The sequence below is a fragment of the Artemia sp. Qi Xiang Cuo genome, chromosome 11, assembly GCF_049724085.1.
Source record: "Artemia sp. Qi Xiang Cuo chromosome 11, ASM4972408v1, whole genome shotgun sequence".
Taxonomy (NCBI): Eukaryota; Metazoa; Arthropoda; class Branchiopoda; order Anostraca; family Artemiidae; genus Artemia; species Artemia sp. Qi Xiang Cuo.
In genome coordinates this window covers 12,002,547-12,029,786 of record NC_142804.1, presented here as the reverse complement: position 1 = coordinate 12,029,786, position 27,240 = coordinate 12,002,547, and the positions used below count along the sequence as shown (strand labels likewise).

Sequence of the window (27,240 nt, the reverse complement as noted above, 5' to 3'; positions counted from 1 at the left end):
TGACAACACTGAAATTGAAGCTTCAAAATTCCAAGAAATCATGGCAGGAGTGTCACCAGATTTTCTCACTCGAGTCTTTCAGAAGTATGTTGAGGGCTTTTACACTTAGCATAGCAATTATATAAGCTAGAAACTTGTTGCTGAGCCATCATTAGGCTCCTAATTTTGGGTGTGATGTTAATAGTTAGGATGGTTGGAACTGAGATGACTAGGCCTAGGCTATGAGTATTGAGAAGCAAACATGTTAAGAAATCAATTCTTATTTCAGACTATACAGAATAATTGTGGTTAATGCATTTTCACTGCTACTCCTTTTATTTTACCCCCAAACCCTATCCCTAATTTGCAAATTTATAGCCCAAATTGTATGTTTCCCATGTATTCCATCACCCATCACTCTTTTTTTTGGTTCTTGTTTTGTCACAGTTGATTCAATTTACAGTCAATATTTACCAAATCAAATTATTGAGTTAGGAATAAAGTGAATACACCATTCAATGCCTTTTTTTATGCTGATTATGAATATAGGCTAATAGGCCTAATCATTTCTATCAGAAATGAATTTCAGCCCCCTCCCTAACCTAACCTGGTCAAAATTTACCAGATCATATTATTGAGTTAGGAATAAAGTGAATACACCATTTAATGCCTTTTTGATGCTGATTACAAATATAATAGCCTAATCCTTTCTATTGGAAATGATTGGGAGCTTAGAGGTAAAGTGATTGTTTTTCTAACATCTTTCCTTCTCAATAACCCTTAATATAGAGATTCACCTTCTTCTGTTTTACAACACTTTCCTCAGACTGAATAGGGTAAGACACCCAGTAGTTGGCCACCTGCCTATTCTCAGACAGAATATAACTAACAGGGAACCTAGCTCTAGGCTAATGTGGTCACTTAGTAGTACTAAACTTAGTGGTCACTTAGATATCCATATGGATATCTAAGTGACCAGGGAAACCAGCTTTGTCTTTGTATAAAAACTTTCTAAGCACATTAGCCTAGAGCTAGGTTCCCTGTTAGTTACATTCTGTCCAAGAATAGGCAGGTGGCCAACTACTGGGTGTCTTACCCTATGTCCATGATAGTTTGTCTATGATTTATGCTGGCTAATTTGTTTGGTAAATTTTCTGATCTACTAAATATTGAGATAACTAAGAAATAGACACATGTGTAGAATCAGAATTTGTCTACAGTTTGGTTTACTAAAAAAAAAGAAACAGTACAAATTTCTAAAAACAATTATAAAAAATCCTAAAATACTTATTTATATGATTCCAAAACATGCTTCATTTTTCTGTACCCCTTAATGTGCAAATATATAATGCAAATCATATATTTTCCATGCAATATTCCACTTCTTGATTTTGTTGATGTTGTATTTTTGCCATTAAATCTATTAGAACAAAAGGGTGATTGGTTCATAACACCAAACAATGCTAATAAACAAATAAGTATAGCTTTCTCTATAGGATTGTATCTGGCCCCATTGGGGCAGTGTATTTGTAAACAAATAGGTTAGCCCACAGCAATTAAGGTAGTGTTCTTGTCTATAGCCTCTTTTTAAAAGAAAATCTTTATAATAACAAAAGAGTAAGAAAATTCAATTCTTTAACCAACTCCATTTCCAAATATAATGCTCACCACTGTGATGATTTTGCTTCATTGCTCTCTTATCCAGCTAATGGAGCTAGATACTGATCAAAATAGTATATTTATCAATTGTTACTTACTTCTTAACATCAGATCTTTTTCTTAATGGGTATTTTAATCCCAGTCTTTGCTAAAGCATCACATCATAGTCAAATAATGAGAGTAGTTGGATAAATATCAAATGGTTTGTGGTAATCAACTGTATGTAAAGAGCAACTCATCCTAAGAATAACCAAAACTTTAAAAAAGAATTTTGATAACTATTAATATGTAAAAAAAAATGGGCTTTTGATGCTGATTCCAAATGTATTAAACACATTACAGTTCATATTACCCATCAAAAGCTATCAGCCTGAGAAAATTTGCCTGATTCCTGGGAAAAAGGGGAAAGGTCCCCAAAAAGTAAAACAATCTTAATGAAATTTACACCATCAGATTAAACACATCAGAAAACCCTACTGCAAAGGTTTCAAGCTCCTGTCTAGAAAAATGTGGAATTTTGTATATTTGCCTGAAGAAAGATCACAGATGCATGTTTATTTTATTATTTTTTAGTTGTTTTTCCCAGGGGATACTGTTTCAAACCAGTGCTCCAGAACATCAGGCAAGGGCTCATTCAAATGGATATTAAAAGTTTTAGTCTGTCTTTTAAATGACCAAAAATATTTTAGGGCAGCTAGCCTACCTCTTATATGCCTTTTTCCCCCAAAGACATCTGGTCAAAATTTTGAGATAGCCATTTAGTTCAGAATATTAGAAGGGGCTGTAAGTTATGCAATTTGTCCAGTGTTTACACATAGTATTTGTTATTGGGAGATATACAAAAAAAAATTGGGTGGGGGAAAGTTTCCAGGGGAATTTTCCTGGCATGATTTTAAAAACATCAAGAAGTTACTTTGAAAAAACAAGTTTTTTCAAGTGATAAGCAAGGAGCAATATTAGAACCTTAAACAAACAGAAATTACTTTGTATATGAGAGGGGCTGTGTCTTCCTCATTCCTTGCCCTTTATGCTAAATTTTGACTTTTTGTCCCAATTCTTGAAGAATGACATCTCAAACACAAGGCCCAGTGAATTTGAATCAAAAGTATTTCAAAAGAACTTTAAGGTTTTAGCATAAAGAGCAAGGGATGAGGAAGAGGTATCACCCTCCCATATATGGAATAATCTCTGTTCATTTTAAGTTTTAATCTTCCTCCTTACTTCCAATTGAAAAAATGTGTTTTTTAAAAATGTATAACATTTGATAATGACTTCAAAGCATGGATGAAAATTGTAGAAACATACTAACCATTATATTTGAAAAGAGTGCTGATTAGGGAATCAGGGGCATTACTCTTCTGTTACTGTTTCTACTATTAGAGGCCATAGATGTGTATGTTACAATCACTGTATCTGGAATCAGTATTAGAAGGTGCATTGAGTGGTGTGCTCATTTTGTAGTTAGCAAAGTAATATAGACATGCATATATTTGTCTCTGAATGAACTAATTTGTATAGTTAAAAATACTAGGCTACATCACAAAACCATTGTTTTGTCATAACAATAAGCTAATAAAGCCAGGAAAACTGAGGATAGCTGACATCCACCATGCAAAAAGTGGGGTAGCAATGCTACTTGGCAGTTTTCAAATTTGTTGGTATGTTTTGTCTGAAAATACCGTTTTTACATATAAAAATACTTTTTGCTCAATGAAAATCTGTCAAAGCACAAGTTGTGCTGCTAAAGTGTTGGCAGCTTTTGGAGTTCTGTTACTGGCAGCTTTGGAACTTTTTCCATTCCTGGCTGAAATTTTTTTTTAAAATCTTTGTGCAAGATTCCTTTTTTAGAATAGTCTAATCAATTTAATCAAGTAAAGAGTAAAGTAGACTTGCATGATTTTATTTTTTTTTCCTTTTGGGGACTTAGTATGGAAGGAGTTGTCATAGAAAACTCAGAACAGTCTCATTTGATTGGACACTTAAAGTTCTAGTGCCCTTTTTAAGAGTCAAAAATGTTTCTACCAAAAAAATGTAATCAAAACCTTGAAATATCCATTTTGTTCAGCATAAGTGGAAGGTCCAATAACCATGCCTCTGGGGACAACAGGACTCCCCACAGGCCCTGGGGAAAGGGTTTAAGTTATGCAATTTGCCCTTTTATTTCTTATATGCATAGTATTTGTTATTGGAGAAGGGAGTAATGTTTGATCCTTGGTCTAAAAAAAGGTTGAGGGTATTAAGGTGAAGCTTTCAGAGAATGTCGAGGGGAGTGTTGAACTAAACCAAAACACACTATATGCATACAGGTTGTCAAAATGATATATCAGCAATATCTTAGGAACAACTTAGACCATTAAATTGGGACTTTCAGGGCATGATGAAGGGGATGTTCAATTGACCAAAAGGCCATATGTGCATGGTAGTACTGCAAATACTTCTGCTTCTACTATGGCTAAGGATATTTATTTATTTATATAGTAGTACCAAAATACAGTAAGCTTTAACAAGCTTGTTGCACTAAACAATTATAAAAATAAAAAATTATTTAAGTCATGTTTCTTACTCTAACAGTCTTTCATTCATATTGGTAACACTTGTAAAATTTTTTTCATTGTAGCTAGAACAACTAAGATCCACTACTCACCACTACAGAATCTGAGCATTAAGTTGACACTTTCAGAGTTTGTTCAGGGGGTTGTTAAACTAATCAAAAGGGAAAATGTGTGCACTGCTACTACCACTACTAAGGCAAAGGTTATAAATGCAAATCTTTCAGGGAATACTGAGGGGGGATGTTGAACTAAATCAGAACAAAATATGTTCAAGCTGGTTATCAGAAAGGCATATCTACAATATCTCAGGAACAGTATAGAACATTAAATTGACTGTTTCAGGACATATTGAGGAGATGTTGAACCAGCCAAAAGGCACTATATGCATACTATTACTGCTAATTTAGCTGTTCTTCCTCCTCCTCCTACTACTATTGCTACTACTATTTCAAAGGTTAAGTTTATTAAGCTAAAGCTTTCAAGAAATGCCAAGGGGGATGATGAACTAAATCAAAAGTATATGAATGCAAGCTGTCAAAAGTGCACATCAACAATATCTACAGAACAGCATAAAGTATTAAGTTGAATTGAACAAACCAAAAGGCTCTATGTGCTTGCTAGTACTACTGATACTGCTAATACTAAGGCTAAGGTTATAAGGGCGAAACTCCCAGGATGCGTTGAGAGGGATGTTTGACTAACCAAAAGGAACTAAGTGCATATTGCTACTTGTACTACTAATACTGCTTTTCCTACTGCTAATACTGTTGCTGCTACTAATTTTAAGGCTAAGGGTATTTATACTATCAAAACTATGTCATGAAGGTATGGAGTAGTAAGTTGAACTTTCAGGACATATTAGGGGGATTTTGAACTAACCAAAGGACACTATATGCATACATCTATTGTTAATATTGCTACTACTATTACTACTGCCATTATTGCTTCAAAGTAAAGTATAGCAGGTCTGCATGAAAAATGTGTTTGGTATAATTATTCTGAATATTAGATAGATAGATAAATAAGTGTATTTTAAAGCCAAATATACGGCCATGAACACAGTAAAATCACATAAATGAAAGGCACAAATAACATAAACTTTGATCAGCAATCATCATAAAACACTACATTAAGCTAATAATAGTATTTAATACTTGGAAACATGGTCATTGAAAAAAAAACATTTAACACTCAGAAAAAACACTTAAATGAAACATAACATTTACTTTATACTGTTCTTTTTTTTTTTTTTTTTTTTTTTTTTTTTTTTTTTTTTTTTTTTTTTTTTTTTAGTTAACAAAATTTCCAGATAGGCTACCTCACTATTCTTCTGTAATTTTTTTAGTGCCCATTAACTTTCCTTGAGCAGTACCACAATGAAGGTGAAAATTTTTTAAGACCAAATTGTTACTGGTGACAAAACAGGGGTGGCCTACATCACACCAGAATCAAAACAACAATCCATGGAATGGCGACATTCATCATCACCCAAAAAAGTGAAGTTTAAGCAAACAATTTCTGCCTAGAAAATCATCTGCACAGTTTTTTGGGACAAAAAAGGAGTATTGCTAGTGGAGTTTCTGCCTTGTAATGAGACAATCAATGCAGCATCTTATTGTGAGACATTGAACAATCTGCGCTATGCAATCCAGAACAAAAGACGTTGCAAGTTGAGTAAGGGTATCGTTTTGCTGCATGACAATGCCCGTCCACATGCGGCTAATCACACCAAAGATCTCATCAAATCTTTTAAATGGTAAACTCTAGATCATCCTCTATACAGCCTTGATCTGGCTCCTAGCGACTACCATTTGTTCCTGCACTTGAAGAAACATCTGGATGGTCAGCATCTTCAAGACGATATTGAAGTCAAAACAGTTGTGGTGATACAGTGGTTAACAAGTCAGGCGGCAGAATTTTATGAGGAGGGTATTCAAAAATTGGTACCACGTTATGACAATTGCCTCAATATTCTCGGAAATTATGTAGAAAAGTAGATTAAGGCACAGGTTTTCATGTAAAAATAAAATTATTGCGATATCTTTGCACGTCTTTTTTTTAATTCCAAAACGGTACTTACTTAAAAAACATGCCTCGTTTGACATAACCCACATAGCCCAGGGGATAAGGGCCGTAAATTATGCAATCTGTCAATTCTTTACAGATATATTTTATAGTGGAAAAAGGGGGGTATGTTGGGATTCCCGTGGCATGGAACTTTCAGGGATTGTTTTCTTAGCCAAAAAGATCATCAGCATTTTGCTGTGGTATGGATTAGGGATTAGGGCCCCGGAATTGAGCCACACATTTTTTTTTCTCATCAATTTGAAACTCACAGTCATAAGTCCTTGGACCAAGGGGATAATGTACAAAAACTTATTCAAAGGATTGGTCCCTTTGAAATTTAGTCCTCCTCTAACAAAGAGGGCTAAAAGCGCCTAGTTTTTTTTTTTTAATTGGCCTGAAACTTGTACGAAACTTTGGGCTGAGGAGACCCCAATGCAGAAGGAAAAACAAAAACTGTTTCCCCTAAAAATACAGCTAAAAAAAAGTACCGAAAGTTTTTTCCCGCCCACTTTGAATGGAAGGGGATGTTTGGGAGGGGGATCATTCAATTGACTAAACTTGGGAGCTGAATTATTAAATTAAAAATTCTTTTTTCCTTTTTAAAGACTGAAAGCTACTGGGGGGCATTCGACCTCCCTCTCGGTTACTGTTTTGATATCCGGCCATCCTCTAACCCCAATGATATTGAGTCAAATTTTGAGATATATGTTTCATTCAAAAATTTCGAAATATCTGATAAGTTTGCCTTTGGGGCTGATATCCCCTCCAAAACCCCAGCGTTAAACTTTATATTACCCTGCTATGATAACTCAACTCACAGAAACACGAGAAAATAATTAAAATAAAATAAGATTGTCAAAATAAATGTTATAAGACATTCTACACCACATACATTCTATCTATATTTTGGAATATTGGTAGAATATTCTGAAATTCCTTCTTTTCTTCATTATTTTATTTGTCATGCTTTCTCTTTGGCAGCTGAATTTTGTGTGGAATGATTAACTAAATCAAAATACAATATTTGCATACAGGCTGTCAAAAGAGCGCCTTAGAAATACTTCAGGAGTAGCTCAGAGTATTAAGTTGAAACTTTCAGGGCATGTTTAAGGGGATGTTGAAATAACTAAAATGCATTATGTGCGTACTACTACTATTGATAGGATGACTACTGCTGCTGCTACTACTAAGGCTAAACTCATAAGGGTCATACTTTCCGGGAGTTTTGAGGGGGATGTTGAACTACCAAAACTAACTAAGCACGTAATACTGTGACGACTACTTCTAAGGATAAGGGTATTAAGGTGAAACTTTCAGGGAATGCTGAGTTTGGATGTTGAACTAAATCAAAAAGCACTGCACGTTGTTAAAAAGACATGTAAGTAGTATCTAAGGAACAACATAGAACTTTACGTTGAAACTTTCCGGGCATGTTAAGGGGGATGTTGAACTAACCAAAAGGCATTAACTCTGTACTATTACTAGTAATGCTGCTACCATGGTGAAACTTTCAGGCAGTGTTGAGGTGGGTTTTGAACTTGCCAAAAGGAACTAAGTGCATACTACTGCTGCTTTTGCTACCTCTACTGCTACTATTGCTACTACTACTGTGACGACAACACCTTAGGCTAGGTGTATTAAGGTGAAACTTTTCGGGAATGTTGGGTGGGATGGTGGGATATTAGACTAAATCAAAACGTACTCTGTGTATAAAGGTTGTCAAAAAGGCTTATCAGTAATGTCTAAGGAACAGCTTAGTGTATTAAGCTGAACTTTCTGAGTATATTGAAGAAACCAAAAGGCATTATGTGCATACTGATACTGCTAATATTAATACTGCTACTACTACTACCACTATTACTAAGTCTATTAAGTTGAAAATTTCAGGGAATGTTGAAGGGATATTGAACTAAATCAAAACATACTATGTGTGTGTAGGTTGTCAAAAGGATTGTATCAGTAGTATCTAGGATCGGCTTGGAGTGATAAGTTTTAACTTTCAGAGCGTGTCAAGGTGTCAAACAAACCGAAAGGCGCTATGTGCATGCTAATAATGCTACTACTGCGATTATTACTATTAAGACTATTACTAAGGGTATTACAGCGAAAATATCAGGCAATGTTGAGGGGGATGTTGACCTAAATCAAAACATACTGTATGTATGCAAAAGGGCATGTCAGAAATATCCGAGGAATAGCCAGAGTATTGAGTTTAAGCTCTCTTGACTACTGCTACTACTACTACTATTATTGAATTAAATACAAAGAATTTAAGTGGGTACAGATTATCAAAATGGCAGAGATGCAGTAACTTAAGCACTAAATGGGCTCGTAAGTTGAAACTGCGTAAGTGGAAAGCTGAGGAGCTTGTAAAAACTAAATGAAAAAGCACTAGATGCCTGCAGATTGTTGAAGGGGTTTGTCACCAATATCTCAGGAATGACTAATGACTTTGAAAATTTTAGGGTCATTTCTACTACCTTTACTGCTAGTATTTCTACTCTGGAACTAATTCAAAACAGTTGAAGTGCATCCTGGTTGTTAAAATCATGTAGGTGCAGTTTCTCAGGAACGGAATAGAGCATTAAGTTGAAAATTTCGGGGTAAGTTCATGTTGATATGAAACTAAATCAAAAGGAACTATATGCAAGCAGATTGTCAAAATAGCATATCTTAGGAACAGAATAGGCATTAAATTTCAACTTCCAGGGAAGGGTGAGGGGGATGTAGAGCTAAATCAAAGGTTAGTATGTGTATTAGATTGCCAAATGGATGTATGTACATATCCCAGGAACAGCTAACGGTGTTATGTTGGAACTTTCAGAGCATGTTGTTGGGTATGCTGAACAAAATCAAGATACTGTTTGTATCCAAGATTGTCATTAGGGCGTACTTGTTATATCTTAGGAACAGCTAAGGGTATTAAATTGAAGCTTTCATGGTATATTGAGAGGGATTTTTTTTTAACTAAATAGGGTTTTTAAAGAAGCATATCTGCAATACCTGTGCAATGGCTTGGAGCATTAAGATGACAAGTTCAGGGAATGTTGGGGCGGATGTTGAACTAAATCAAAACACACTATATGCTTGCAGGTTGTTGAAGTGGCATATTAGCAATATCTCAAGACCAGCTGGGGGTATTAAGGAGGCCCTAGACGGTCAATCATTTTGATCAAATGTTTCTGTCAATCGATTGACTCGTGCTTCAATCAGCCCTTCAATCTCGACCGAAGTTAATGTAACACACTGCTTTTGATCAAAATGACTGAGTCATTCAAACTTTCTATCAATCACCATCAACGCTTGACTCAAGCGTCAAACAGGTTCCTAGACGGTCAATCATGCCTAAGTCAATTGATTGACGGTAGCTTTTGATCAAAATGATTGACCGTCTAGGGCCTAATTTAATTTGAAACTTTCTGGGCTACTTCAACCTACTGTTGCTACTTCTACTACTGTGACTACTTTTGACTGCAACTGCAACTATTAGCGACGAAGATTTCTTGTGTTTGGGACTTCTTGCAACTGCTACTGCAAATACTTGTTACTGCTTGGGACTGCTACCTACAAATTTTTGCAACAAAGATTAACTGTGACTGCAAATATTTTACGACTGCGATAAATTTTTGCTCTGACCACTTGTGAATGCGATTCTTACTTTTTGTAACTGTGACTACTTCTACTTGGAACTGCAATTGGGAATGTAACTAATTGCGACTGCAATCACGACTGTGTGACACAGCAACTGTGACTACTTGTGACTGGAACTGCTTACACCGCGGCTGCGTTGGTATTACTACTACTGTGACTGCTGCTACTACTATTATTGAATTATATCAAAACAGTTCAAGTGCATCCAGGTTGCGAAAATTTCACTGATACAATATCTGAGGAACAGAACAAGGCAATAAGTTCAAACTGTCATTCAAAGTTGAGAGGGGTATAAGACTAAATCAAAAGTAACTATGTGCATTCAGTTTTGCAAAAGGGGTATATCCTTGATATCTCAGTAGCGGCTAAGGGTAATAAGTTAAAACTGTCAGGGCATGTTGATTGGAAAGAAACTAAATCAAAACGTTTGAAAGAGAAAAAATTAAATAACTAAAAAATAACCATGAAAACAAGGGTGGACAAAAAGGAGCAAAAAGAAAAAAAAACAGATATAACAGCAGGGACCTCGGTTAATCTGCTCTCAGGGTTAAAAAAAAAAACTGAAAAAAACTAACCTTTTGAAGTGAACTCAAACAGAGGAAAAGAAACACATTGGATTGCAAAGTGTTTCTTCTAAACAATAAACAAGGATAAAAAAGGTAATGGGAAGTAGAAGGGGATATGAGGTTCCCGAATTGCCACAGGTCTGTAATAGGAAGGATTATTTCCTTCAGCCAATCAGCAACAAATCCTTCATATAGTTTTGAGAATATAGGAGTAAAAGAGATCGGACAAACACCTTCAAAACCAGGCTTTCTGTCTTTCATTTTTAAGGAGGTTATAAAACCCTGTTCCATATTTGTTGAATTGTAACATTTATGTTTATCCATTACAATCATCATTAATCATGGAGTTTATTTTAATTATTTAGAGTTTGTGATTCCATTGTTTGGACATAAATTAAATTAAGGTTGAAAAATAGTATTTTTGACTTTTGCGAAATTGATCAAAGTAGGTTTTGCCTCATAAATGAGACATTCTGCCATGCAAAGAAAGAATTCTTCACATCTTGCAGGTTAAGAACAACCGATGCAGTAACAACTTCTTCCAAGATATATAATTATGGAAATGGTGTCTCAGCTCTGAATTTGCTATAGAGCAACCTTTTAAAAGAGCTTTAATGAATAGCTAGATTGAATGTGACAACCACAGACCTAAGACATATGATACAAATGTTCGACTGAACAATATTTCGATAACTGACAAATCTTGTGCTTGTGTTTGTATTTCTTCATTTTCTTACCAAAATGTTTTTGTGTATGTTGTCTATTAAAAGTGAGCTTATTCAGAACACTTAACCTTTATACAAGAAATTTAGGAGAATTATAAACAAATTATGAAATAATGGTACATTTTCTTGCGATTTCTGAAATTAGTGTAGATGTAGAAACTTTTGCATCTTCTTGAGTTGTCTTTACAAAGAGCAGAAGAAGCCATGAAGAAGCCTAAGATATGCTAAGAAAATTCAAGTTTTTCCGTAACTTGTAAAGGGGGGGGGGGCAGCCGTGTGTTGATGAGTTTTTGATTTCCTTAGACAAGTGTCAACAATAGTGTAAAAATAGCAATTTATAGTATAGCCTGATATCCTAGTTAGTAAATGTTGACAGGGCAAAGCTAGATACACAAATGCACACAGTACGAATTTTGAGGGTGTTTCTGAGGCTGGGGGGTAAAAACTTTTTAAATTGCCAAGGGTAGTAAAAAAAATCTATAAGATTGTAATTATTGTAAATCTATAAGATTATATTTAAGATTGATTGATTTTACAGATTGTAAGCATTATTAAATTTACTAAGTAGTTTTTTTATTTAATCTCTTAGTTCAATCTGGTAACTCTGACAAAAATGTGGTACTGCCGTGAAAACGTCGTGATTTTGAAACAACTAAAAGAAAAGTCTCAAAAATTACTACTTTCAAGTAGGTGTAGATCTAAGATGGGTCCAAAAGCAAAAATGTTTTTGTTTTGATGTCCTTGGTAACTTCAAGTAAGTGTGCTTTTATGCTTAATTTTGTTAATGTCTCCTTATTAGGGTACTTATTACCAATCATAGACGGGAATTTTCTCCTTTGTTGCTGGCCCTTGCCTCACATGCCTTGTTGGTCTTTTTGGGCATTAAAACTGACTACCAAAAGGCACCTGAAAATATGATCTACTATTTGAGAAATAGCATGGAACTAAAAGAGGTAAGAAGAAATAATAATATTAATTTAAATGAGAAAAAGTGACTTCAATTACTGATTTACACTTATAAAATGGTATTATTGGCTAAGCTGTGATCAATTCAACATTTTTTCAAAGGTAGTAACTCAAAGTGTCTTTCTGATAAGCCTATTCCCATCAAAGTTGCATTTATTCCAAACCTAAAGGGAACAGATTAGTAACTTATTTTTGGTAGATCAGCTGCTCAAGAAATGAGTGATTTACACAAATAACACAAATATTGATTTATATGTATTTTAATGTGTTTCTTAAAGTATATCCGGATAGTATCCTTAGATGGCTCTAGAGAAGAAATTTATCTCTGTGTTCCCTGGGACAAATTTCCTCACGGCTTCTGTTATATGCTATTAAGCTTTCTTCATTTCACAAAGTGTGAATTAATGCATTTTCACGAACTATACTGGTATCTTAATCTAATCTGTTCGGTTGTAGAGTTGACAAAGATCGAAGTGGAGCTATATCAGCGCAAGAGTTACAAGGTGCATTGTCCAATGGAACATGGGAACCATTCAGTTCATCTACTGTTCATATTCTCCTTTGTAAGTTGGTTTATATCTTTCGGTTCAGTTTTTAAAAAAACGAGCTCTCAAAACGATCAGAAATTAATATGAGTAGGGTTCAAAACTCCTATGATTTCTAAAAGCCAAAATATTATTTGTACTTTACTGAAAAAAAATCAGACGAATTTACCGAAAAAAATGTGCATTGTCAGTTTAATATACATATGCTGATATTTATGCATTAAAACCTTAATTAATTTTTGATTTCTTAAAGTTATAACAATGAAAACATTTAAAAGAATTTTTTCAGTAAATTACAAATTATATTCTGGCTTTTAGAAATCATAGGGGTTTTGAACCCTATTCATATTAATTTCTGTTTTTTTTTAGTTCCAGTCTGTTATCTATTTAAGTTTCTGCTCGTTTTGGGTGTTATTTATTTATTGATACAGATTTGCGGTTGTGGTATGCTTGGTAAATTATTTGTTTCTATTTTTGTTCATTTTGGGTTTAATGGAGTTCTTTACTTTTTGTTCAAACACTTATTTTGTGATAAAAGTTTTTTTCATTAATTTCTGTTTGTTTTATACTGACACGGTCTTTTTCAGGGAAAAAGAAAATAATAGTTTGAATCTTTCCGGTTTTCCTTTAAGAATTTACGGTTTTCCCTGCTATTTGTATACTGGAGAAACTTTTTTAGCAATTTTTAGCAACATAAAGTCTTTTCAAAATTATGACACAAATAGTAGTGTTTAATTTTGGATTTCTTCAGCTCATTTCACGAATGTGCTCTTAATAAGTTTAACAAAATGGCTATCTCAAATTTTGATTGGAAGTGTTTGGGTAAAAGATGGGTGTGGGGGTGGCATTTGCCCTCTGATCACTTTTGACTAATATAAAATGCACTATTCCTCTGAATTCCCAATCAAATGAGCCCTTTTTGAAGCTTCTACGAAAAAACTTTCTATAAAAACCTTCTATGCCCCAAGATCATAACTTGAGACCCTTATTTTGAGGGCTATCGGGGGAGGGGGGTGTCATCCTCAAATTTCCAGACCTCTCAACTACGTTGAACAACATGAATATATAAAAATGTTGATCGGAAATGTTTGAGGAAATGATGGGCGTTGGGGGGGGGGGAGGGATTCTCCCTCCACTTACTTTCGACAATTAAAAAGGACAATATGCCTCTCAATTTCCAAAAAAACTAGCCCTTTTTGAAGTTTTTACGACAACGCTTCTTATAAAAACCTTTTATGTCCCCAGGTCATAACTTACAACCTTAGCACTGAGAGTTGTGGGGGGTTGTCATACTCAAAGACATAATTTTCGGACCCTTCAACTACCTTCAACAAAATGGCTATATCAAAATGTTGATCGGAAGTGTTTGGAGAAATGATGGGCGTGAGGGGGGGGGGTGTATTTGTCCTTCGATTCCAGTTCTAATTTCCAGAACTTTCAACTATATTGTACAAAATGGATATCTGAAAATTTTGATTGGGTGTGTTTGGGGAAATGGTGGGTGTGAGAGGGGGGTTAGTTACCCTCCGATCACTTTCGACTATTAAAAAGGGCACTAGCCCTCTCAATTTCCAATTGAATGAGCCTTTTTGAAGTTTCTACGACAGCGCTATCTATAAAAACCTTATATGCCCCGGGGCATAACTTACAACCTTTGCCCTGGGGGCTCTGGGGGGTTTTTCATCCTCAAATACATAATTTCCAAAACTTTCAACTACGTTGAACAAAATGGTTATCTAAAAATTTTGATTGGATATGTTTGGGAAAAAGGTGGGCATGAGAGGGGGATAGTTGCCCTCAAATCACTTTCAAATGTTAAAAAGGGCACTAGCCCTTTGAATTTCCGATCGAATCAGCTCTTTTTCAAGTTTCTATGATAAAGCTTTCAATAAAAACCTTATATGCTCCCCCCAGGGTATAAGTTATAACCCTTGCCCTGAAGGCTGGGGGGGGAGTGTCCTGCTCAACGATACAATTTCAAGAACTTTCGACTACAGAGAACGAATTGGCTGTATCAAAATATTTTTTTCGCGTGTTTTAGCAACCTGGGGGCGTCTAAAGAGAGTCAGTTTCCCTCCAATCTATTTCGAATATTAAAAATGGCACTAGCCCTTTGAATTTACAATCGAATGAGCCTTTTTTGAAGTTTCTACGACAACGTTTTCTATAAAAACCTTATATGCCCCCAGAGCATAACTTACAACCCTTGCCCTGAGGGCTGTGGGGGAGTGTCCTCCTCAAAAACATAATTTCTATCTGGAAATCAATTACGCTGAACAAATTGGCTATCTCTAAATTTTGATTGGACGTGTTTGGGGAAATGGTGGGCTTGGAAGGGGTTTTAGTTGCCTTCCAATCATTTTTGACTATTAAAAAGGGTACAAGCCACTCCAATTTCCAATCGATTGAGGCTTTTTTGAAGTTTCTACGACAACTCCTTCGATACGAAGTGCCCTGGTCTAAGACCAAGAAAAAAAATTCATTGTGCCAACATCGTTCTTTACTTAGGCAGCGCTATTGCGCTGCCTATGATAGTGGCATACTTTTCAGGTCATTGTCAAAGTCGCAATGACAATGTATATTTCGCAGTTGTTGAGAACCCACCAAAACAAAGACAAAGTAATTTTCAGTTATGTTATATGCTTTTTTACCATCAACTTTCTTTATATTAAATTATCTTCCTATTATCTATATAAAGCCAGTGGCAGAACCGGGCTCGGGATTTCGATTTTGGGGAAGGGGGCAAAATTACTTTAAACTTGTTTTATATTATTATATAATCACAATTTGCTCTTTTTGTAATTTTCTTGTCGAGGTGGGTGGAGGCAGGGGCTCTCTCGTCTTAGTACTGTTTAAGCAGTGGGAATACTAAGATGATTATGCAAAGTAATGCTTATCTAAAATAACAACTTGTTTTTTGCTATATACAAAGTAGTATAAAAGTTGATTTTTCTAATTTCATTTTAGATAATTAAAAAACTAGATATTTGACAGGTTTTTTTTTAAATGTATTATAAGAATGGGGTCTATTGGTCTTGAGGAAAAGATTATTCCATGGCCTATAAGTGCCCTCCAGCAGTGAATAAAACCCCATTGGGTTCTGTTGGGGGACTTTAATTGTGACCTATTGAAAAGTAATAATCCGCGTACGGCTCTGCTTTTTAACCTGATTCCAAATGAAAGTGCTCTCTTACCAAAATCTGCTGATTTCATATATGTATACACCCCTCAGGATCAGTGTCAAACCTTGATCATGTGCTTGTATTGCCAGGTTTGTATGTTTCCGGTAGTATTGCCAGTCTTGCAGTAAGTGTAAGCGTACTTAATGATTTTGTAGTATCTGACCATTTGCCGTTGTCTTTCAGTATTATGGCTCCATTTAACCGTGCACGGGTAATCCAAGATTCTAAGTGGCGTACTGTGGTAGAATGGAATAATATTGATATACCCCAGTACCAGCATTGTATTGATAATATTCTCGCAAAGATAAAAATACCATTTGAGCTTCTCCAGAATTCGGTTCCGTCTTCAATTAATGAAAATCGTATTAAGTTAAATATATATGCGTGACTTATTTCACATGCTTTATCATAGGCAGCGCGCTAGCGCTGCCTAAGTAAAGAACGATGTGGGCACAATGTGTTTTTTTTACAACCCTGACCCTGAGTGTCCTACAACCCTGAGGGTTGTAGGACACTCCCCTACAACCCTCAGGGTAAGGGTTTTAAGTTAATGTCCTGGGGTATATAAGGTTTTTATAGAAGGCGTTGTCATAGAAACTTCAAAAGGGGCTTATCTAATTGGAAATTCAAAGGGCTAGTGCCGTTTTTGATAGTCGACACTAATTGGAGGGCAACTATCCCCCCCACGTCCATCATTCACCCAAACACATCCAATCAAAATTTTTAGATAGCCATTTTGTTTAGCGTAGGCTAGTTGATTTCCAGATAGAAAATATGTTTTTGAGAAGGACACTCCCCCACAACTCTCAGGGCAAGGGTTTTAAGTTATGCCCTGGGCGCATATAAGGTTTTTATAGAAGGCGTTGTCATAGAAACTTCAAAAAAGGCTAATTTGATTGGAAATTCAAAGGCTAGTGCCCTTTTTAATAGTCGAAAGTGATTAGTAATATTTTTTGTCGTTGTTGTTGTTTAGACCAGGACACTTCGTATCGAAGGAGTTGTCGTGGGAACTTCGAAAGGGGCTTATTCGATTGAAAATAGAAAGGGTTGATGTCCTTTTTAATAGTCGGACGTGGTTGGAGGGCAACTAATCCCCCTTCTACTCCCACCCTCCCATTGGTCCAATATGTTTAAAAACTAAATTTTGCCTTAAGATTAAATAAAAATTCACTGTGATAATTCTAATTCCCAATAATGCATTTCAGCAGTATCCCAAGAACGACTGAGGGTATTACGTTCAAACTTTCGAGGCTACTTCTGCTCTTAAGATTTAACCAAATCAAAATAGTGTAAATGTATCCAAGCTATAAAAGAAAATAAACAATTTTTTTACGAATGGTATCCAGTTTTCCATTTAAGTTCAACTAGAGGAGGAATAAAACTAAATTAATCACTACTAGTGGTGTCCAGACTCTTAAAATGGTGTATGTTGTTAAAAATTGCTGAAAATTTTTATCCAGCATACAAATAGCAGGCCAAACTATAAAGTCTTAAAAAACGAAAAGATTTAAAGTATTATTTTCTCTTTCCCTGAAAAGACTATGTCAATATAAAACGAACAGAAATTAATTAAAAAAAACTTTTTCCACAAAACAAGTTTTTCAAAGAAAAGTAAAGAACTCCATTAAACAAAAAATGAGCAAAAATCAAATCAAATAATCTACCAAGCTCGAAACTACCACAAATCAGCATCGATAAATAAATAAAACCCAAAACGAACAGAAATTACAATAAATAACCGAGTCAAACTGAAAACGAGCAGAAATTAACATAAGTTGGGCGCAAAACCCCTATGCCTTCCCAAGGCCAGAACAAAATTTGCACTTATTAAAGTTTGATTTATTAAAGTTATAAAAGTAAAAACATTTATATTTTTTTCAGTAAAGTGCAAATTTTTTTTTGACGTCCCAGAACTGGTATCGTTAACCAGATCCGTTTATCCACCAAACGCTGTTTTTCAAAAGAGCTAGATAAACATAGAGCTACTATTCGTTCCAATTTTTCTGAAAAAAATTTTAATAACCCAGGACTTTTGTGGAAAGATTTAACACATAAACAAAAACAAAAGCCAAACCAGTCATTTAATATCCCTCCCGAACTATGGGAACAACATTTCTCCAGAGAGTTTTCAGAACTAGACACACTAATAGAAAATCCCTCCAAAGTTACACTCGAAAAGATACTTTCGATAGGGGACAAATCAATGTTTACTTTATCAGTTTTGGATGTTTATAATATAATTCGTAAAATTAAGAATTCGTAAATTCAAGAGGCACAGATCACGTTTGCGCCAAACACCTCCTATATGGGACCCCTTTTCTTTTTTCCCACCTTGCCCTACTTTTCCAAATGGTGTTTACAAAAGGAATAGTTCCTGCCTCGTTTTCAACTGGCCGTCTTACGCCTGTAAACCCCTAAAAAAAATAAATCCCTAAATGAGTGCTCATCATATCGACCAATAACGGTAGCTACTACTTTTTGTAAAATTTTTGAGAAGTTGATAATGGCTGAGCTGGTTGATAAATGCTATATACTCCCACACCAATTTGGGTTCCAGAAAGGAATAGGGTGCGCTCATGCACTGACGGCACTGTCGTCGGTCTTGATTGATGCTGATAATTCTGGAGAGCCACTTATTCTAGGGAGCCATGATGTCAGTCGTGCTTTTGATTCGATAATTCACGTGCATATCCTCACTGAATAGTATAAACGCGGGGTCAGTACCTGTATTATTCGTGCTTTGTATGATATGTATAATCATTTAAGTGTCATTTTTAATCTGCCTCTTGCAATAGTTACAAAGATAACCATAGTAGTTTGTCATGGAGTAAGATAAAAAATTTTTACATCTCTAATTGCTTTTACCAACTTTATTCTCGATACACTTAGTTAGTCTCTTCCTGTCTTCTAAAAAGGATATATGTGTCTCATATTGCTTACGTGGATGATGTCTTTAACCCCTGCCGAACGGTACTGGCGTTTGAGAAAAAATTTTATTTTTTGAGTCGAGAGTATTCAAAAATAAATCCTAAATTTAACACTGAAAACTCGAAAATGATACTATTCAACTGGGGCCCGGTTCCCGAAGGGTCTAATGTTGATCTTGAGGAAGTGCTCGCCGCTGCTAAAGTGAAAATTAATTATCTTAGCCTCCCATCTGGTACCTCCCTTAAAACAGCTAAAGGACTTATCATTTATCGTTTCCAGTGCCGGATGTCCAGTGCCTACGGTGGCATAATTTTAAGTATACTTCTTTTTAATTGACACCGGCGAAAAAAGCTATGCAACTTGTAGGCACTCCAAATATTGGTATACATTTCACACTTTGGGTTTACTTTTTCGGCAACGGAATCAAATCCAATCCGACAACTTTATTACCGGTGTGTTACATATCTTGTGAGCCTCCCCCCCTGGTCAAGTAATTCTCGGGCCAATAAGCAATACGGCCTAATTAACCCCAATGCTGTCATCGGCAGGTGCATTGCAGCTTAAAATAGGGGAATAAATGGACAACCAAGGTGTTCCATTTTAAAACAATAGGTCTTTCACGTTTACTGTTTTGTGTTTGTTATATATACTGTATGATTGTTTGGTTTATTATTATTCTCGCGTGCTTGTTCCATAAATTTTATCTCTGTGTTGTTCGTGTTTGTCTATGTGCGTGTTACATTGGCTTGTGCTGTCATTTTTTGGTTTATTACTATGCTTGTGCGATTGTTCTATGAGTTTTAATTCCGTTTTATTTGTCATTATCCGTCTTTTTCTTTTGCTTTTGTTTTTTCTTTTCTTCTTCTTTTTTCTTTTTTTTATACTCCTTCCATCATTGTATTTCAAAGGTTTATAAATAAATTCAATTCAATTCAAAGACATTAGAAATTAAATCTAGTGTTCCCAAAACAGTTATTTTTCATGGACATGGTCAAAACATAGTGCTTTCGAGCATCCCCTTTCCAACTTATCCGGCTAGCCTTAAGTTCCCCGGATGTAATCTGTAAGAGATAAGAACAAATACTTATCTGACCCTGTACTAGGTGAAACACTTATGGGCAGATAGGCAAATAACTACAATAATCAAATGGACTCCAGTGTAAATATTGCTTATTTTCCAACCCCTAATGGTGTGCTACTTTCACTATTACTGTCCCTTTTAGTTCTCTGCTTATAATTCCATATGTTTTTTCTCCAATTTTGAATTGGGTTTAATTGTTTGTTTACATGTCACTTCTCCATACTGGTTCAGCATTTACTAGGGTTAGCAGGCGTAACTTATCCGACGAATAATCCATGCAGTTTCAAGTGGCAATCTTCCTCTTGACTTCATTTATGTCCCGGGAAATGCTAATGATTGATCAGGCTATTTCGTAAATAATTTCTTATTATTTACGTAATTATTTCGAATTACGAATTATTTCGTAAATAATTTCTTAGACCACTGCTTTTCCATTAACGAGAAATTAAGCGAGAAAAACGGGTTTAATTTGAACAAAGCAGTGACAAAGAATACAAAAACAAACAACACATTAATTAATAAAAAACAAAATTCGAATATTTCAACTCCATATCCGGGAGCCTTTATCAACGGAAAAATAAGAGAAAAAAATTTAGTTAAATCATCTAAAGAAACAGACGACAAAACAAGAGAGCAAAAAAGAAAAAAGATTTTTTTCTCAAAAGAAAAAAAAACAAAGAGAAGTCTTTTGCTTTCATATTGTTGTTTTTTTATGCTTGAATCACGTTGACCAAAACACGTGGCCCACTAATGATATTGACTAATAGTTTGGTTTACATGAGGGAAGTGAAAGTCACTATTTGTCCAGTGTTAATACCACCTCATTGGTAGCATTTGTTTTTATTATTACCCCTCCCTAGAATTTATTTAATTAATGTATCCCTTTAAAAGAATTATCGGTACGTCTCTGGTATGACTATCTCAGTTCCAGACACTTGAAACATAAAAAGAAAATTTTTGTTTGCTTTTTCAAAATTTCTAAACTTACATTCCATGTAAAATAAATCCATATTCTTAGCTCTGCTTTAGCTGATTTTGAAAATTTTTTCTGGAGGGATTATATTTTTACCAAAATTTCGAGGTGTTTTTTGTACTATAAAACCTTTGATTTGTTTGATTTCAAAAGCTATACAAAATTATAATTCCTTTTTTTCTTCTTAAATTCAAATTTAATACCGTTGATCATACAATATAGTTCTATACTGTTTCCCCCTTCCTTTTTTTTGGCCGAAGAAAAGATATTTTTTGGTTCTTTGAAAATTTTACACCAAAGTTGTTCAACCTCCATTCAATCCGAAAATAAAATCATGCACTCTCTGCTCTTCCCCAACTTCTTTTTGAAAATTCCCATAGACTCAGTTTGCTTTCTACTATGTTTTCCTTCTTTTTATATTTCTTTGGTTTGTGCTGCATTAATTGGCGTAAAAAATGTATGAAAAGTCCCTCGCTTCCTCTCTATAAATATTCTTTTTCTTCAGCTATGTTCGATCAGAATAAAAGCGGAACGATTAACTTCCAAGAATTTGGAGCACTTTGGAAGTATATATCAGATTGGCAAAATGTGTTCAAGAACTTTGATCATGACAACTCTGGATCAATTGATATATCTGAACTAAAATCTGCATTAACAAGTTTTGGCTACCGACTTTCTGATGAGACCTTCAGGTTAATTTCCCAGAGATTCTCAAAGAAAAATGAAAATTGTATTCGTTTTGATGACTTCATTCACTGCTGTGTTATGATGCATGTAAGTGATGTTTTTCTTTTATATCCATACATATTGCGTATTGGTGTGGTGGAGAGAGGGAGAGGAGAGGAGAGAGGAGGGATTATTATCAAAATCAGTTGAATTTTCAAAATAAGTCTGAGTAAGGAGAGAGAGGGAGAGGTATCGCATGTCCGATCCGTATGTGAGTATTAGAATCTTTTCCTTTGGGAAAGTGGGGATTTTGCGGTTTTGTCTTTACTCCTTGAGCCACATTTTTTTTAGTATAAATGCTCTAATTAAAATGATTGTTTTAAAGTTTTTAACCGAAAGTTGATAAAGTGGTTACCTGCCCTCTGATTCGCTTCTATCCTTAATAAATTGGTTACCACAACTCTTAATTTGTGATCGAATGAACCCTCCCTCAATTTTCATGTTCTGGTGTCCTATATTTCAAAGCCCAGGGGAACGAATTTTAAAATAGTTACACACATGTCCAATCCGTATGGTTAACAGTTCTATATTTTGAGGCCAGGAGAAAAGGAGGAGTGGCATCAGATGATTTTCCCTGGGGGAAACTGGAAATGCGTTTTGGGGCATTTTTAGGTTGTATTTTGCCGCCAGTTCCACATTCTTCTAACTTTTGTCTGTTCTGATTAAAATAGCTGTCCTAAATTTTTTGGGCTGGTGCCATGTAGGTCTGAGAGGGCACTTGGTGACAGAAACGGTGGGCAAAAAGTGCCACTTACCAATAGTTTCGGTCCTTAATTTCTCCTAACAGTTTACTAAGATCACTTCTATATAATGATGTCCGGGAATGGCATGGGAAAAATGAATTGCATATGGAAGACACACCGCTCTTTGCTAAGGTAACGCTGTTCCGTTGATCTTGACTGAAAACGACTTTGAAGGGAAAGATGAGACACTCGTAATAAATAAAATATATAAAAGCAATAAATATATAAAAGTATATATAATATTATAAAATATATAATATTATAAAATATATAAAAGTAATAAATAAGAGCACGAGGACTAAAACATACCATCTTTATTAAATTTGATCGATTGGTTACTATGAAGCGTTTGATTAGCTGCTTATTGGGGCGGGGGGTGCTTAAGCTCCCAGAATGATCACGGGTTAAAATTGATACAATTTTTTTTTGGGGGGGGGGGCCTCCAATCACTTTCGACTATAAAAAAGGGCATTACCCCTTTCTATTTCAATCGAATGAGCCCTTTCCAAAGTTCCTCGACAACTCCTTCGATACAAAGTGCCCTGGTCTAAACAAAAGAAGAAACATAATAATACATTGTACCCACATTGATCATCGATCCAAGAAGGAGGCTTGGGGGCCAAAACCCTGTAATTATGCAGCCCAAAATCCTTGCAAGATCTGTTATTTCACCAATGTATATTGTGCTCACCATTCTATTGAAACTAAGCCTTCGCTTTGAAATTTGACCCGTCCTCCTGTTTTTGGTCCTAGAATTATGTTCCCTGAATAATCTCCGATCGATCACAAGTCGAAAGAAGTGCAACAGATCTATACTTGTGGAGCTGTGAGTGGGTTTGGTCTGTTCAGTTTATAAAATCCAAATCATTGCGTGATCCCGATTTCAGCTTAGCTTAATATATCAAACTTATTTATGAAGTTGAGGGGAGGGAAGGGGGGCCAAAAGGTCCTACTCTTGGCCCTCTTATTGCAAAGCAATCACAATTCACAAGAGGTGAAACGTTTTTATATTTTTGAGGTTGAGAAAGCGGGGGGGGGGGGGGCTCGGACTCAGGGCCCAGAAAACCCACAGATGCATAACTTTTGAACAATACAGATTTCAACAAGAAATAAAATTGTAACCTTTCTGCTAAAATCTGCTAATGAAGCGTCTGCTTTAAATGAGTTAATTGTATAATTTATAATTGTATAATTTACGGTCCTTGCATATGGAATTTTATCGCCCCCCGGAAGTACATTTTGAGACCTTTAACTAAATGACGGTCTTAAAGCTCTATCGGCTGCCATCTAGGGGTGTTTGGGGATAAAGTGGCATCTGCCCCTCGACCCGTTTTCCCCCTTCAAAGGTGCACTAAAACTTTGGATTTGCAGTTGAATCTGTCCTGTCTTAAAATTTCTGCGACCATCTGTTCTATATGATGATGCCTGTGGAAAAAATATATGGGAAGCATATTGCTTTGTACTAAGTCAACCTTAATGCGGTGATTATCCTAGGCTGTTGCCTTTGTCCATCTGGAGGAAATTGCCCGCAAGTCTTCAAGTAAAGATGAGCAAATGCCCCCTCCCAATTCCTCTGCTTGTGTTCATGATTACATCGTGGATGTAGGGCTAATCTTATTTCATAGAGGCTCTAAGTTGACTCAGTTTAGGGGAAAGGGAGTCAACTATTACGATATACAGCTATTTTATTTCAGAGCGTACGTTTTCTCTTTAGCATAAACAAGTTCTTGCATTTGCTATTGATTTAAGGCTTTGAAATGAAATAAAAAGTTCTACAGTTGAAAATGAGAGTGATATTAGATCTGAAAATTGGGTTTAGATTAGCTCAAAGAAAAGTCAAACTTAAAACCAAACAGGTATTACCAAAAATGAATAAATCAAACCCAAAACAAACATAAATTGAGTATTTATTATAGAATCAAATTTAAAACGAACAGAATTGAAAATATAAGTGCAGCTGCCAGCCCCTTCAAACCCCTAAGGCTAGAGCATGATTTATGTCTTACCGAAAAACGGGGTAAATCCTGAATAATATTTATTTTTTTGATTAAGGTATCTAAAAATAAAAAAAATATGTGTTTTTAGTGTGTTTTAAGCAAATTTTTTTTCTGCGTCTTTTTATTATATTGCACTGATGATGGTTGTTGATTATATAGCCGAAATATTCATTTAGGTTGTATTCACTGTGTTATTCACTGTCTTTCACAAATTTTCTCGTTGTCGTCTCTTATTTTTTATGGTGGGAAATCAAACTTCCTTGGGGAAAAAAAAAACAACTTCATGTTTGTAAACACCAACTGTTGTATATTGTTATAAACAACAACTATATAAATATATTTGTGACATTCAATTTTATCTTACCTTACTAAATTATCCCTTTTTTTCAATGATGTTTCTTCCCTTTAAATGCGCGTCACTCTAATTTATATAAAACAGTAGCTAAATGAAGCCTAACAAAATTTTAATAGGCAGCTAGGCAGCATTCGCAATTCTTTTAGTTTTCAGAAAAGTGCTGAAAACACGTACAATTTCCTTGTTCATCGTTTAAGTTTTGATTTCTTACCTTGTGTGTATTACCTTGTGTATATTAGGTTCTAAAACATATTCAGAGATGAAACTGTTAAAAAATATTTTTCCAAAATATTGTGAAAGATCAAGTAAGAACCAGTTATGCTACTTCATATTGTCCTCAGATCAGAATTTGAGACTGGTTACAGTATAAAAAATGACTATATAATTATATAAGTATATAATTCAACTACGGAATAGTTTGGGGTCTAGGCAAACACTTTATCGAGTTTGTTCTTACAAAGCCGGAGCTTAATATTTGTAAATTAAAGAGAAAAAGAGTTGGATAAATTGGAATTCATGTACTCTACAGCTTTATAGACTCCGGATATGAATTTTGTGAGTTCACTATCAAACGTAATGTATAGTTGTGTGTCGCTGATTGCTCTTATTTACAACAAAATTTGCGAGATAATTCGGTAGATCAGTGGGCCGTGCACAATTCCCCACAAAACTGGGTTTTGAGTAATTACAGCTTGAAAAGCTATGGAAAATGCTAATAAATGTTGTGTTTTTAACAAGTATGAACAAAAGCAGAATACATCTGCTGATTTTAAAGACATCACCGGTCGCTTCATCTGATAGGTTTATCGATAGATAGATTTACTGTACATGTTGAATGTAAGCTAAAGTCTCTTTCACGAGGATTGCGGTTTGATTTCAGTCTAGTTCTGCGTATTTATTAATTTAAGCCTCTGTATTTACGTAAGTTCCCCTTAACTTGGTGTATGTATTTACGTAGGGTAAGCTTTCGCTTTCCAGACAAAAATTATATATTTTTATGAAAGTAGTAGTGCCAGGTGAATGAAACTTTCAGAATCAGCTGAAATAAAAATCCCGAAAAATATCTGGAAGTTTCATTCACCTTGCTAAAATTATTTACACATAGCTTTTCCCACGCCTGCATAAGGTGAAACAGTGCTTTTCCTCGATGACTTCTCCAATGTTTTAGACCAAAGATCTTGCAAGGATGTCGACAGCTCAACATCCTTCTTGGGATAACGTCTAAGCGTTATAACGTCCATCCTAAGGGTTGGGATAACGTCCAAACTCTGCATCCTGTTTGTTTTCATTTCAGGAGATATAAAGATTAACTATTCATCTGTAAATTCTCGAAGAGAGCTTTTCCGGAAAGTGACTGCTTACCCTGTTATATCATATCTTATCAATGCTTTCATTACTCAACTTGAATTTATTTTTGTGGATGATTTCTGTGAAAAGAAAGGCCAGCATTTGCCTTTCATTTAATTTCTGTCTTCCACACTCAAATTAAGCATCCACGCCTTTCACTTCAACTTACTTCATTTTTAATTTCAGAATTTGACGGAATCATTTAAGAAATATGATACAGACATGGACGGAGTAGTCACTTTGCATTACGAGCAGTTTGTTCAACTCATGTTCGCAACTCAAGTTTGAATCTTCAGTAATACAAAATTATTGCCCAAGTGACATTTTTTCTTTTGTTATTTTGTCCTCAGTCACATAGCTTTTGTTTATGTTCTGTATGTGCATTTTCATTGATTTTATCAGCTCCATTCCTTCCCTTTGAGCAAAGAAATGTTTTACTTTAACTTAATTTTTAATTCTCAGTATTTACAATAAAGTTGATCCTACTAATACCCTCTTAATTTTCCTGAATTCTGTAAATGACACTTTTACAACCCTGAGCTGTAAAAAGTTGGAATTCATGCAAGGACATTGGATCAGCTTGAAGTGTATGGGAACTTCTTAAAACTTCCTCTCTCTCTCTCTCTCTCTCTCGCTCTCTCTCTCTCTCTCTCTCTCTCTTTTTCTCTCTCTCTCTCTCGCTCTCTCTTCATCTCACTTTCTTTTTACCATGTTTATAAAGGGATTCTGCTCGCTCAGCTGAATGTCAAGTCTAGTACCAGTTCAAGTTCCATTTATTTCCATAAATAACTATAACAAAAACAGTTTGTTATTGAACTAAATCTGTGAAACAAAACAGTTTTCTTGAACTAAAATCTGAAAATGTGTTCTGATCACAAACATACATCCCCATCCCCTACACAGGTGGTAGGGTGCATTTGACAAAATTTTGTTAGTAAATCAAATTTTGTTAAAATTTGCCCTGAAAATTAATGGGAGACAGGAGGGGGCTAATCAAAATTTGTCTCCGAGCACAAGAAAGATCAGAACCACCACTGATCCCCTAAAATAAAAAGTTTAGCTTATTGCAGGGGCTTCAAGCAGTCAGAGTTCATGTGCATTAACAATAATAATATATTTTATGAAAATATATTATAAAATATTGTTCAAAAAATATTATACAGTATATTATATAATATATAATAATTTACTACTACTT

The 27,240-nt window shown here is 35.1% G+C and overlaps 1 protein-coding gene across 1 annotated transcript; it reads left to right on the top strand.

Moving 5' to 3' along the window:
* Positions 1-26,550, top strand: LOC148946639 (programmed cell death protein 6-like). The gene is made up of 4 exons (XM_089097066.1): positions 1-84; positions 12,622-12,728; positions 21,380-21,648; positions 26,229-26,550. Exons 1-4 carry the CDS (start codon positions 41-43, stop codon positions 26,328-26,330), a joined length of 522 nt encoding a protein of 173 aa, XP_088953192.1. The 5' UTR covers positions 1-40; the 3' UTR covers positions 26,331-26,550.
* Positions 26,551-27,240: the final 690 nt, after the last annotated feature.

What these genes read in the sequence shown, in the direction of transcription:
- LOC148946639 (XM_089097066.1), top strand. Translation starts at nt 41, where the DNA reads ATGGCAGGAGTGTCACCAGATTTTCTCACTCGAGTCTTTCAGAA. An exon ending in TACTGTTCATATTCTCCTTT is followed by an intron (nt 12,729 to 21,379) that starts GTAAGTTGGTTT and finishes CTTTTTCTTCAG; the next exon opens with CTATGTTCGATCAGAATAAA. An exon ending in ACTGCTGTGTTATGATGCAT is followed by an intron (nt 21,649 to 26,228) that starts GTAAGTGATGTT and finishes TTTTAATTTCAG; the next exon opens with AATTTGACGGAATCATTTAA.